Source organism: Trichosurus vulpecula, chromosome 5 (assembly GCF_011100635.1).
Source record: "Trichosurus vulpecula isolate mTriVul1 chromosome 5, mTriVul1.pri, whole genome shotgun sequence".
Lineage (NCBI taxonomy): Eukaryota > Metazoa > Chordata > Mammalia > Diprotodontia > Phalangeridae > Trichosurus > Trichosurus vulpecula.
In genome coordinates, this window is record NC_050577.1 from 295,399,500 (window position 1) to 295,413,700 (window position 14,201).

The following is a 14,201-nucleotide window of genomic DNA, read 5'->3' on the forward strand; positions in this document are numbered from 1 at the left end:
GGAGGGATTTAGAATAGAGAAGGTCAGTGCTGGGATGGACCTTAGAACATGGAATGTTAGATAGGAAAGAGATTTAGAATGGAGGTGGTCAGAGCTGGGAGGGACCTTAGAACATAGAGTGTTTGATGTAGGAGATATTTAAAATAGAGAAGGTCAGAGGTAGAAGTGGCCCTGAGTAATCATTTTGTCCAAGCCCCTAATTTTACAGACAAGGAAATAGCCTGAGTTTTGAAGACACACAGTGCCCCATCCTCTATAGCAGAGTCTGGCTATTTGGGGTGGGGCACGCAGGGGTTGAGCCATGACTAAGGCATTCAGGGGAAGGGAGAAGCTTAAAAGAGGTGAGATGTATATGTTTATGAACATTGAGAGTGTCTTTGCTAGGGAAAGATTTGCTAACCCACTTTTAAAAAGTCTCTGTAAACAATTGACAATATAATTGCTAACTATACAGTCGAAGAGACTGCCTGCTGCCGAGAGGGGTAACTGCCCAAAGTCTTACAATGAGCGGCGAGTGGCAGAATTGCCCCAAGAGCACATGTCTAGCCACTTGGGGTCAGTGGTCTTTCAATTGCACTGGTTATCCTTGTCTATGATAACCTGGGCTCAGGGGATCATAGACTGAAAGTGCTTACTCAGTCCATATCCCCATAACAATGACTTTGAGGAAACAATTAACATTTAGGAACATTCTCTGGCTTTCATTTTCTGTCTCCCTCCCTCTCCCCTTGCCCCCATGGCTTCTTTTCTCACCCCAGTTATAACCACCCTCTGACCTTGGAATATGTTGGATCTCATATTGTATCCCAGCTCATAATAATCTGCAAATGGTGAGTTTTCCATCAAATTCCGAGTCTTCATCGTACGGCTGCTCACTCGCTTCTGTCCCCCAATCACTTCATATATGGCCCTTCGAGCCTGGGATGAGGGTAGCTCAGAATGTCATGCCCTGTATCTCCCTAGGAACTCCTTCCAGTCTCAGGCCTCTCCCAGCTCTGACCTTCCCTGTTCTACGGCCCCTCCCAGCTCTGACATCCCCTGTTCTAAGCTCCCTCCCAGCTCTTACCTTCCCTGTTCTAAGGCCCCCTCCAGTTCTAACATTTCCTGTTCTAAGCTCTCTCCCAGCTCTCTCTGTTCTAAGGCCCCCTCCAGTTCTAATATTCCTCGTTCTAAGGCCCCTCCCAACTCTTACCTTCCCTATTCTAAGGCCCCTCCCAGATCTGACATTCCCTGTTCTAAGGCTACTCCCAGCTGTGACATCCCCCGTTCTAGCTCCCTCCCAGCTCTTACCTTCCCTGTTCTAAGATCCCTCCTAGCTCTGCCATTCCATGCTCCAAGGGCCACGTCATCTTTAAAATAGGTCCCTTCACTGCGTTTGCTTGGTCCTCTCATTCTCCCCAGCCCAGACCAAAGAATGACCTAGAGATAGGTACCTGCTCCTCGGTCACCAACTGATCCACAGTGTTGCTCCCAAACTTGTGTCGGATGTTGCTAGGGATGTAGCTGGAACTTTTGCCAACCATACCAGACTGGCACTCAGTACCAGAGCTGTTATCTCCTTCAGGCTTGGATACCCTGCAATCTTCTGCTCCCTTGGAAGAATGCAGCTCCTCTCTTGAGTTTGTCCTGCTTGGCCGAGAACAGCCTCTTGACCCATGTTTCCTGGGGGTGAGAGCCCCACAGCTGGGGTTATCCCTCCCATCAGATGACCCAGTACTCAATCTTGGTTCCTCAGAATGAGTTGTCCCCAACCGGCTGCTACTTTTCACGCTGATGTCTCTCGTTGGGGGCAGTCCTGGAGGGCACAGTGACTGGCTCTTGGGATGAGATTGGTCCAAAGGAGTCTTGGGTCCTTTCCAGGATTGATGGCCATTGTCTTTCTGGGACAATCTCTGGCTACTTATTGGAGGCCTGGACTCATGGGCCATACCTGTAGATAAATGAGGAACAGGACAAAGACAGAAAAGTAAAGACACAGATAGACAAAGAAGGTGACATAAAAAGGGAGAAGATGGAGCATGGAGAAAAGAGGAGAGAAGAAGACAGGAGAAAGGGAATTAAAGGGATAGAAAGAGAAGGAATGAGAAGAAAAGGGGAGGAAGAGAAAAAAGGGAACAAAAGATGACATAGGAGAGAGGTAAAAGAGTTGAGTTGGAGAGTTGAGAGGAGAAGGAAGAGAGAAAGAATGGGAAAAAGAGAGAAGGGAGAAAAATATAATTAGAGTAACAGAATCTCAGCATCTCTGAAGTGATAGGGCTCTCAGTGGCCATCTAACCCAACCTGTACCTGGGTAGGACCCCATATGCAACAACCTCACCAACAATTTGCCTTCCAACCTTTGCTGGAAGACCTCCTGTGAGGGTAAGCCTACTCCACATATTGATGTTAGGGTTAGGAAGTTTTTCTTTGTATCTGCCCCAAATCAGCCTTTCTGCAACTATTGATTTATTCATTAATCAAGCATTAATTTCCTCATGCCTACTATGTGCCAGGCAATGGGATGGTGACTTGTCCAATGTTCTGCAGATACTAAGTAGCAGATGCTGGATTTGATGGCTAGTCCAGTTGTACCTTCCATAGAATCTCATGTCCCCTCCACTTTCTAATTTCTGGCATGATCCAACATTTATTGAGCACCATCTTATGTACGCAGCTTTGAGCTATGCACTAGGTGGTGGTGAAGAGAGAAGAACCTGGGGGGCAGCTAGGTGGTGCAGTGAGTAGAGCACTGGCCCCAGAGTTCAGATCTGGTCTCAGACACTTGACACACTTACTGGCTGTGTGACCTTGGGCAAGTCACTTAATCCCAATTGCCCTGCCTTCCCCTCTTCAAGAAAAAAAAAAGGAAAAAGAGAAGAAAAAAGAGAGAGAAGAACTTGGGAAATCTCCTCCTACTTGTGTCTTGTTAAACTGGGTCCAAAGGAGGCAAAGAACCAATCATAGAACTTGATCCTGGGTATCAGGTCCTTTGTCCCAGAAATAATAGGTAGTGACCAAATTTTTGTCTCTTTGAGTTTGAATTCTCCCAGAATGTCCATATAATCTCTTAGAGCAAACCTGGTCAGCCCAAAAGTCTTTCCTCCCTTCAGGAAGGCATGAGTGAGATGAGGGACATTATATTTATTTTGTATGTACATTGTTGTCATGGAAGCAACCCACTAAGCCTCATGACTGACTGATCTGGCCAAGCCTAGGCCATTTTTGGTGGGTTAAGTTGGGGCAGGGGGCTCAGGGTTGAAGGACTTGGGTGGAGCTTTGGGACAACATTGTAATCCCTCTGTCCCATGGTGGCAGCACAGGATGCCTGTGTCATCCCAAAGTCCAAAGTTCCTCAGCACAAAACCTGGCATTATTCCTAATAAGTACTTATCAATGAAGGTGGTGCGTTCTCTTGCAGAATGTAATCTCCTCAAGGGTGGTCCTGCTTCACTTTTGTCCTGGAACAGTGAATTTATGCAAATGCTTCCTGGTTATTGAATGAGTACACTTCACCTGCTTCTCTGGGAGCTCAGACCCACATGTGCCTCATTTACCCAGGCAGTGAATAGGCCCTAGCTCTGAGTGCCGCATCGGGTTGGACAAGGATCCCCTTAATGATCTAGGGCCATCATGTTTGGGAAGGCAGGATGGTGGTGGAGAGGGGGAAAGAGCTGGCTTATATAGATAGAGGCAGAAATAGGAGGTACTTCTCAGCAGCTCTTACAGCAAGAACCTGCTTCTGGCCTACACCTACCCTCTTGCCTATACCTCCTACCTGGGGCATGGCCTGCTTTTCCTTTCTCCGCTTCATGTAGATCCAGATCCAAAGCCTGTCAATGACAATATGAAAATTACAAACCAATACAAAGAACCCACACTTCTATAGCAGCTAGGGGAAGCAGTGGATAGAGTAGGAGTACCATGCCTGGAGTCAGGAGGACCTGAGTTCAAATCTAGCCTTAGGCACTTTTGATCCTGTTTGACTCTGGGCAAGTCATAGGCCTCATAAAATGTGGATAATGGCAGCACTTACCTCCCAGGGTTGTTGTGAGAATTAAATGAGATAAGATTTGTAGAGTGCTTAGCACAGGCTCTGGTAAACTATAGGTGCTTAATAAATTCTCATTCCCCTCCCTTTAAAGTTCCCAAGACGCTACACAGCACCTATGTATAGATAGTTACTCCTCTTTTTATCGATAAGGAAAGGGAAGTGATTTGCCGTAAGTGCAGCCCCCAAGAATCATACTTCCGGCTTCTCCGGACTCGCTAACACTCTTTCTACTATTCAGAGAACAGACAAACCCAGGTCAATGGGCACTTAGAGCTTCCCTTCTTTGGCACAGAGACCTCCCCTTTACTGCCTTGCTCTCCCTCTTCAGCTCTACAATCACATCAGCTGGCTTAGGAATTCCAGCCCAGAACCCTGGGCTAGTCTTACCTTAACATCCCACCTACAGACTGGGAGAGAGGCTGCTCCCCTCCAGCTCCCAATAACTCAGCTGCCTCCTACCTCCCCCTCCCTCAAAGTCAAAGTCTGAACTTCAGGAGGCATTGGATTTATAGCAAAGTTTAGCTGGGTACTGAATTCTAGGGTGAGAAGAGCAGGGGGGGAGGGGGAGATGTCAAGACTCACTGGGAAGGAGAAAACGTTCTCTTTTCTATGCTTGGATTGTAGAAAGGATGTGTTAACTTGAGATGACTGAACCCAAAATACCCTTTCCTGTTTCAGTGTTAACAAGGAAGGCTTACAAAGGAATGCAAAGTGAGAATCCTGGAGCAGAGTCCAGACAGGCTCCACCTTGGGACATTGAATTCAATTTAGGGAAATGCAAGACTCATTGGTTCCAAATGAGGGAGACCAAACTGCCCCACCCCTGATGGAGTGGACCTAATAGCCTTAGTGAGATTTAAGGAGGCTCATTTTGCAATAGAGATTACCTTTTGTCTCCCACCACCTTTGCCTGGGAAGTCCTGATACTGACCTGTGTCAGCTGGTTACTTTGATCTCTGCCCTGACCTCTTCTCAAATTTTCCTTCCAGTATTTTCCTATCTGGGATATCTGGACATGGAATCAGCAGGTCTGGGCTTGCGTTTCGCCCAGCTTGATCACTGACCATCTGTGAGATCTTGGGCCGGCTATTTAACTCTCAGTCTTGTTGCACTTTGTTTTCATCTATAAAAATAGGGATTTGGACTAGGGTACTTCTAAGGTCACTTACCACTCTTGGTCATTGTGAGGATCTAATAAGATAATATTTGTAAATGGCTTAGCACAGTGTTCAGAACACAGTAGGTGCTCAATATATGCTTATTTTCTTCCTCACTTTCTAGATCTAAAGGTCTATGATTTTGTACTGGGCAGCTTGTATTCAGAGTTTAGATTTCAGTTCCATTTCCTCCAGGAGACTGTTGTAGTACCATCTGGTGGCCAAATTCAGCCCAGCTGATGAGCCTCTACCCCTTCCTCCTACCCCCAATCCCCTAGGCAAGAGACATTTCCAGAAGCAGGCATTCCCTGAGGCTGGGAATGTACTTTCTCCTGCTGATCACCTCTCAGAATTCCTCACCTCCTTCAAAGACTAAGCTCAAGAGACTCCACTTATATGAGGGTTTTCTTTTTTTAATCAATCAATAAACATTTATTATGCACCTTCTATATGCCAGACTCTGTATTAAGCACTAAGAAAGGCACAAGACAGTCCCTGCTCTCAAAGAGATCACAATCTAATGTGAGTTAATACATAGCATTAGTCCCACCAAGTACAAAATTCAAAGAATGCACTACAGTCATTAGACCTCTTACCACACCCCCTTCAAGGCTTCCATCTTCTTTATATTTTTTGTTTCTAATTTATTATTTGTTTTTAGTAATTTAAAATAAAAAATTGAATTTCAAACTTTCTCCCTCCAGCCCCTTCCCCACCCCCAGAGAAGGCAAGCAATTTGATCATGCGAAATTATGCAAAACCTATTTCTGTATTAGTCATTTCATTAGGCTTTTCTGGATTCTCTCCAACTACTAGTGCCTTCCCCAACAAAGTTACGTTTGTACTTTGCATCTCTTTTCTATCTGTCTGTGCTTACCTGTCCCAATAGAATGTGAGCTCCTCCTCGAGGGCAGGAACTGTTTAACTTTTGTTTATATTTCCTAGCCCAGTGTCTAGCATACAGTAAGTGTCTAATAAATATTTTTTGGTTGATTTGAATGACTCCTAGAATCATAGGTCTAAAGCTGGATGGGTCCTTAGAAGTTATCATCAAGGGACAGCTAGATGGTGCAGTGGCTGGCCTTGAAGTCAGGAGGACCTGGGTTCAAATCCAGCCTCAGACATTTGCCACTTAACTAGCTGTGTGACCCTGGGTAAGTCACTTAACCCCAATTGCCTTGCCAAAAAAAAAGTCATCATCCAAGATGAGGAAACTTGAGAGACTTGCTCAAGGTTATAAGGTAGGTAGTATCAGAGGCAGGATTTGAACCCAGGTCCTCTGGCTCCAGAGCCCCTGCTCTTTCCACTGAACCAGGGCACCTCTCATGATTTTGTCCGCATAGGATTTCTAGCCATGAATGGTCATAGCTCATCTCTGACTTATTAGAATTGCTGGGTTCCTTTTAGCCTATGGCTAAAAATCCATTGATGATACAAATAGGTCCCTCCAGCTAGTTCTGTAAGGGCCACCCCATCCTAGCAGAGCCCTGACCTAGCTCAGGTAGCCCTGTGTATACCTTTTTCCTAGAAATATACCCAGACTGAAGGAAATGACATGACCCAGACTAGCAATCAAAGTCAGTTCAAGATCTCATGCCATTCACTTAAGGGGGTAACCTATCATGGCATTTATTGGACCTTGCAATTCGGAATGTCAACTGACTGTTCATTAATTCAAGAGAATAATTGGAATTCCAGAATTTGGAAAGGATCTCTCAGAGCACATTTAGCCCAAACTGTGCCAAAACAGAATTCTCTGTGCAAAGGTCTCCAGTCAAGTCAAATCAATGGGTATTTATCTGGTAAATGGTCATAGAGGCTTTGGTCTCAAGGGTTCCAATGAAGATACTGCCTATAATCTAATAGGACTCATACCTCCCTAGGGCCCTTTCAGCTTTGGGATGTCTGGGAATTTTAGGAAGCTTAAATAATCTGCTTCTGCAACTTGCACCCACTATTCACCATTCTGACCTCTAGAAATAAACAGAAAGGGTGCAATCCTTATTCCATCTGACAGTCAGCCCTTCAACATCACTGTCCCTCTAAATTCCCTCTTCTCCAGATTAAAAAAAACTATTGTCCAATGGATTATCAAGTAGTACAGTCTCCAGCTCTCTCTCTCTCACAGAGGGAGGAGGTGAGGCAATTGGGGGTTAAGTGACTTGCCCAAGGTCACACAGCTAGTAAGTGTCAAGTGTCTAAGGCTGGATTTGAACTCAGGTTCTCCTGGCTCCAGGGCTGGTGCTCTATTCACTGGGCAACCTAGTTGACCCCAGTCTCTAGCTCTGTAACTACCTTGGCTACATGACATGGTTCAGCAGCCTAGGTTTTTCCTCAAATGATATGAAGTGACCAGAGCAGAATATGAGTTCAGCCAGGATGTTTCATTTGATCCTAGATTTGGAGCTGGAAGGGACCTTGGAGGGCAGTTGGGCCAATTCTCTCATTTTACAGATGAGGAAACTGAGGCCCAGGGAAAGTAAATTGCCCAGGATCACACATTTACTATGTTCCTGAGGCAGGATTCAAACCCAGGTCCTTCTTGACTCTCAGCCCAGTTCTCTAAGCACTAGAAAATATTTTCTCTATATATCATTTTTTCCCCTTTTAAATCAGCATCAGATCTCAACAGGTATGCTTACAGTAATGAGATTATAGTCTCCAGTCAGACACTGTTCCCACTCTCCTACTACTGAGCTCCAGCCCAATTGGTTGATTCTATGCTCTCTCCCTCCTTTCTTCTCTTCCTCCCCCATCTCTTTCTCTCTTGTCTCTTTCTATATTTCTATGTCTCTGTCTCTTTTTCTGCCTCTCTCTGTGCTTGTCTCTCTCTCTCTGACTCTCTCTCTGTGTCTTTATCTCTCCCCCATTTCTCTGTTTCTGTCTGCTCTCTATCTTTGTTTTTCTCTGTGTTTCTGTCTCCTTTTTTCCCTGTCTCTCTGCTTCTCTCTTTCTCCCTCTCCCAGAAAGTAGTGTACTTCAGATTTGTTTCACCTGCCCATCACATCACCTTTTATTTCAAATTTATCTCCACTGCCCTTTTCTAAGAAATATTAATTCAATCCATCAAGCCCAACTTGGTCTACAGTGTAGATGGTGCTAAGTTTGGACTCAAAGGACCTGGATTCAAATCTTGTTTCTACCACTTGTTACTCATAGGACCTTGGACAAACTAACTTCTCTCAGAATCTGTTTCCTTAGCTGTCAAATAAGGGTGTTGGACCAGATGTCCCCAACAGTAGCTTCCAGTTCTAAATGTAGAAGCCTCACCTTTCTCCTTTTAGGCTGCCCTAGACTTTAATCTTCCTCCATGAGATCTGCACATAGATGTTCTCTCTTTGATACCCATACAACACGAGGCTTCTAGCAGCAACAGCTTTGCATCCTTCCTCTTCTTGATGCAACTAATAATGCCATTCAGAATTCTTCTCCCCTTTCAACCTTCCCCTTCACTTTCTCCCTCCCAAGATGCCTTTCACTTCTCTTGGCTTGACTTCTCTTGGCCTTTCCTCCTCCTCTTCATTTACCCTTTAGGATAATGCTGTAGTTGGTGGACATTCTACCTTTGTTCTTTTGATAACCCCCAATCAAGGCAAACTGAGAGAGAGAGAGAGAGAGAGAGAGAGAGAGAGAGAGAGAGAGAGAAGAAGAAGAAGAAGAAGAAGAAGAAGAAGAAAAAGAAGAAGAAGAAGAAGAAGGAAAGGAAGGAAAGGAAGAAAGGAAGAAAGAAAGAAAAAGAAAGAAAGAAAGAAAGAAAGAAAGAAAGAAAGAAAGAAAGAAAAGAAGGAAGGAAGGAAGGGAGAGAGAGAGAGAGAGAAGAAGAAGAAGAAGAAGAAGAAGAAGAAGAAGACGAAGAAGAAGAAGAAGAAGAAGGAAAGAAGGAGGAGGAGGAGGAGGAAGGAAGGAAGGAAGAAAGAAAGCCTTGTACCTCATGCCCTTCCTCACTTGCCCATATAAAATATACTTTCATAAATCAAGTGGGAAGAGTGTTTGCTCTGATGTCAGCAGGCATGGGTTCAAATCCCACCTCTGACATTCATTTCCTGTATGACCTTGGGCAAGTCCCTTAATGTCCATGGGCCTCAGTTTCCCCAACTACAAAATGAGGGGGTGGGACCAGATGACCTTTGAGGTCCACCTATGATCCCCTGATACTTTGAACCTCACTGTTGTCAATCCATCAAAAGCCCAGCACTGTCATGATCACTATCTTTTCGGGCATATAGCAAGAAAAACTTGGAGTGGAAGCAATCCTGGGCTTCCCAACTCAAACGAAGATGACTCCAATGCCTCGGCAAGTGAGAGGGGTCATGGTCCTGAAGATCAGACCTGAGAATCAGATGCTTCTTTGCATGTCACCTATAGAATATAATTCGAATATCCAGCAAATCCAGAGCCCTGCCCTAGGCAGAAGAAGTTCTGAAGGAAGGATTAGGATAGTCCTGCCAAAACCTTTGCTTTCAACCCTCTGGATGTTCCCACCGAGAAGAACCTGGGCATATTGATAATCACTGAACCCCTGAGTCTGGGGGCATTTGGCCACCTCCAGTCCAGACTCCAAGGTCTCTTAAATTCACTAGATTCATATTTCATATAAATGATTCTAGTTCAGAGATGTTAGGTAATTTTCTTGAGGTCTGTTGGCAGTTAAGTACCAAAATGAGCGCTTAAATCCGAATTTGGTCTTCTTTCTTCTACACTAACTGCTTCCTAACTCAGATTCAGAAGGCATGATGAAAAGAGCCCTGATCTCAGTGTGAATCCTATCACTTATTCTTTGTGTTTCTTTGGCCAGTTCATTTAATTCCTTGGGTCTCAGTTTCCTCTTCTGTAAAAATGAGGAGGATGGACTAGATCAAAGATTTCAACCCACATGGGGCCAGCAACACTCCCTAGTGTGGCCAGAACCAGATTAAAATGTAATTGGGAAATATTTAACAAAAATATAAAAATAGAATGAAATATAGATAATGTTCCTATTTGGTTTTCAGTCTATATGCAAAGAGTGTTTGCTCTGTAAAGCAAGATCTGTATGTAGGGTTTCATGGCCACTTTTCTATTTGAGTTTGATATTACTGTCTATATCTATGAACCCCCACTTTGCCAAAGGAGCCTGGGAAAAAGAGCATCTTGTAACTATTCTTTGGGGGCCAAGCCTGGTAGACCTTCACAACATTTAGTTTTGGTTGGGAGTGAGGGGTGATATTACTGTTGAGAGAGGCACGGTGATCGAATGGAAGAGACACCGGCTGGGGGTGTCAAAGGATCCCAATCCTGTTGCCTACTGCCTATTTAACCTTGGGGAGATCACCCTCTCTTGGCCTTGGTTCATTCTTCTGTAAAATGAAGGGGGTTGTGCTAGATGAGCTCTAAGACTCCTTCCAGGTATGATTTAGGATCCTGTTAAAACACAGGTAGGGCCTGTGAGGGAAGGGGACAATGAGGGTCAAGTGAGCCTTACTGATAACAGCTCTGTTGGGCTCAGTCACTTCCCTGGTTACTGTTTGCCTGTGGTCAAAGTCTGGCCTGGCTCCTTCCTCGTCATCGCTACACTTTGGATTTTCTCTGCTGACCTCCCTGACTTTAGCCTGTAACAAGTCTGTTTGCCTTGGGATCTGTACAGTAATCCCTTCTCCAGTCATATCTGGAGCTGAGAACCTGCTGCCCAATTGGCATACTTATCGTGTGTAATTATCAAGAAGAGCTTGGGTGGACTTTGAGAAAAAAAGGGTGCTTTTCCCTTCCATCTTGATAGAAGTGGGGAAATATGGGTATGGAACATTTTACATATGCTATCAGACTTAGTATCTGGTTAGTACCCAGATAGCTCTGGAGGTGAACGTGAGCCTGGTGACTATGCATAGCCGTCCCTCACTTAAGTCCAATTCACTTGCATGCTGTGGCATCACCTTCATGATGGCATGGTCCTCTTTGATGAAGGACAAACAGCAGCAGCAACATCCTTGTTTCTTTTCTTTTTAATTCTTTGATCTGAGGGATTAGCTAAGGGGAGGGAGAAGGGATGCATTTGAAAATAAAGGTGATGCCAATGCAAAAGACAGTAATAAAAATTTAAAAGAATAACCCAAAAAGTCCCTGTAGCTGTTCCAAGCCCACCTATCAGCTATTTGGCCAACCCTGAAGAACACTGCTTGGCTAACTGAAGCACCTGCCTAGTTGGCAAGTCCCCTAAACTGGGTAAGAAAATGGATGGGCAAGACTCCTCAGTGTCTGTGACGAGAGACCAGCTCCAGAGATACAAAGAGAGAACTCAACCTCCAACAACCTGCCAGGCTTCCACTCCCTGCTCTGCTATTTAACATCTACATAATCTTGGGCAAATCTCTTCCCCTTCCAGGCTGATTGTAGAAAGAAATGGGTTGTCCTGGATCCTCTTCAGGGCCCCTTGCAGCAATAAATTTATGATCCCATGATATAATGAGATGGGGGAGGGGGAGCATGTAAGATTAACCCTTGGAGCCCAAGAGATGAGAACAAGTGAAAGCTGAGAAGAAAAACAAAGGGAAAAGAAAAGGTCAAAGAAGACTTTGTTTTCTGCTGCTGGGAGTGGTTCGTATGATGCTAAAGGTGACAGAATTACACAATCTTCCTCCTGCTCTGTTTTCTCTACCAAGAAAAGGGATCTTTGGATTTGGAGAGGACGGCATTTACAATGACCATGGGTAGTTGAAATCCATCATAGTGACATGATAGAGAAGATTAGCGTGCTCTTTTTGAAAAAAGCAAACCTACTATTTCAAAAGGATTTTCACATCCATTATAGTATTTAATTTCACAAACCTATGATCAAGGAAATAAGGCCATGCATAAATGCAGAATGTATCATATTTAGAGCTGGAAGGACCTCAGAATTCAGTCATAGGGTCATTAAGGATCCCATGGACATGTTGAGGATGGGGTGGGGGGAGTTGTCACTGCAAAGAAAAAAGGTCTTCTGGACAAAAGAGGGAAATGAGCACAGCTCTGGGGTAGAAGGTGCTGATGAGCATGGCCTGCTGGTGGGGCAGTGTAGAGATGCCCAAAGGAGCGCACAATGCAGGGTGTAGAAATAGGGGAATCAGAGTGGTAGTGATGAGGTTTAGACTATGGGAGCCCCCTTGAACTCCCCTTGAATCTTCCCACTAGATTAGGCGTTTGCCTGAGGCCATAAGCCTTTCATTATCACTAGGCCCAAATCTAGGTTACTTTTAACCTAGCCTAGCCCTCTCTCTACTGTCTGGATACTTCCCACCCTGGATCCTATCAAAGTACCTAAGCCCAAATACGTTACCCTTAAGCAAGCCTAGCCCTACACGGTCTGTTATCTCCTGGCAGCCTTCAGCTACTTCCCACCTTTAATCCCATTCTCTTGGTTCCTGGAGTCTGACCTCATTCCAGTCCCATCAAGCTCCTCCTTAGACTCCTCCTCAATACCCTCCCTAAACCCCTCTTCCCATCACCCCAGGACCACCCTAGATCCCTTCCACAATCATTCAGTCTCCAGAGATTCCCAACAGTGAACTCTTTTTGGTTCCCATGTTCCTACCCCGGTTTTCCCTAGGAATATCAGTGTTTTGCTCCAATCTACATCTCCACACCAAAAGGACTCAGGCAAACAAGACATGAGATAAGAGGACTGGCTTTACTTAGCTAGAAAAAAATTCAAAGACTCATACCCATAAGCAGTCAGATGACTCCCCTTTTGGGTGGGTTCTTTCTCCCTTGGGAATTATACAGATCAGTCTCTAAACTTTCAGTGGAGTCTCTCCCATTTAACATTGTAGGAAACTGAGGCTCACAGCAATCTATGAGTGCCTTGCCTAGGGTCACATAGCTAGAAAGTGTCACAGGGAGGACTTGAACCATACATCTTTCAAACAAAAACAACAAAACAAACAACAAAAAATCTCCACCCTGTTTCTTCATCTATTAAAGTGTAAGTGTGCCTGTCTTGGGGTGGGTGGAGCAAGGTAATTCAACATGACCTCAGGGATAGAGAGCTGCCTCTGAATCAGGAAGTCCTGCCTCGGATATACCCTGGCTATGCAAAGTCAACCAGTCTCACTTTCTCCTCCGGGAGTCATCTGGGTCCATTGACCAGGTGTGGATCTGGACAACAGGCAACACCCAGGGTATGGTATGACATCCTTAACTGTGGGTGCTCTACCCAAAGGGGAATGTAAATTTTAAGCTCTGAAACTTTTTATGTGTTTGTTTTTTCTCTTAAAGACCAGCCTTAACCCCAAATCACACTGGTTCTCATTAATTGGCCAATAATAAGTCCCAAGCCAAACCCTACTTGGTCATTGTTTGGGCCTAGAATGAATGTAAATAACAATTCTTCCTGTTTTGGCCAGAAATACTGAGAGTCCCCTCCTCCCAGATCTTTTCTTTTTAAGGCCATTCTTTGCCTCACTTCTTTCTAAATTTTAATTACTGAATAGGCTTTGCCTCAGTCAAACTGAGACCTGTCAAAGACCTTAACTTGAAAAGGCCAAGATCCCCCACTTCATCCTGGGCTATCTCCAGTAGTCCTAATCTGTATCTGGCTACTGGACCCAGACGGCTCTGGAGGAGAAAGTGAGGCTGGTGTCTTCACGTAGCCCTCCCTCACTTAAATCCAATTCACTTGCATGTCATGGCATCACCTCCCTGATGTCATGGTCTTCTTCGAGAACAAAGGAAAGACAGCATGCAAGCAACATCTTGGCTGTTTATTCCTAGTCCAGACCCTTCTTCTTAGTGCCTTCAATCCAATGCTAAGCAACTTTCCAAGACCAGAGGTTGGAGACCAAGCACACATCCACCTTGATAGGGGTAACTCCTCACAGGGAGCTCAGATCCAATAAGAAAAAAAGGAAGAAAACATTTGATAAGTGCCTACTCTGTGCCAGGCTTGGTAATGGGTACAGATCATACAAAAACAAAAATAAGCCAGTTTCTGCCCTCGAGGAGCTGACATTTTACTGGAAAGAAAGCAACATGAACACAGGAAGATAAAGACAGAATTCACA

The 14,201-nt window shown here is 44.8% G+C and overlaps 1 protein-coding gene across 3 annotated transcripts in view; it reads right to left on the reverse strand.

The window, feature by feature from the left end:
• The window catches only part of TEX33 (testis expressed 33), a 30,600-nt gene that overhangs the window by 10,717 nt on the left and 5,682 nt on the right, over nucleotides 1-14,201 (reverse strand). For all 3 annotated transcript variants that reach the window (XM_036758567.1, XM_036758566.1, XM_036758568.1), the window contains exons 3-5: nucleotides 3,755-3,809; nucleotides 1,434-1,930; nucleotides 777-918 (exon numbers count right to left, since the gene is read on the reverse strand). In XM_036758567.1, coding sequence (XP_036614462.1) covers nucleotides 777-918; nucleotides 1,434-1,930; nucleotides 3,755-3,809 — 694 coding nt within the window. The remainder of the gene's footprint in view (nucleotides 1-776; nucleotides 919-1,433; nucleotides 1,931-3,754; nucleotides 3,810-14,201) is intronic.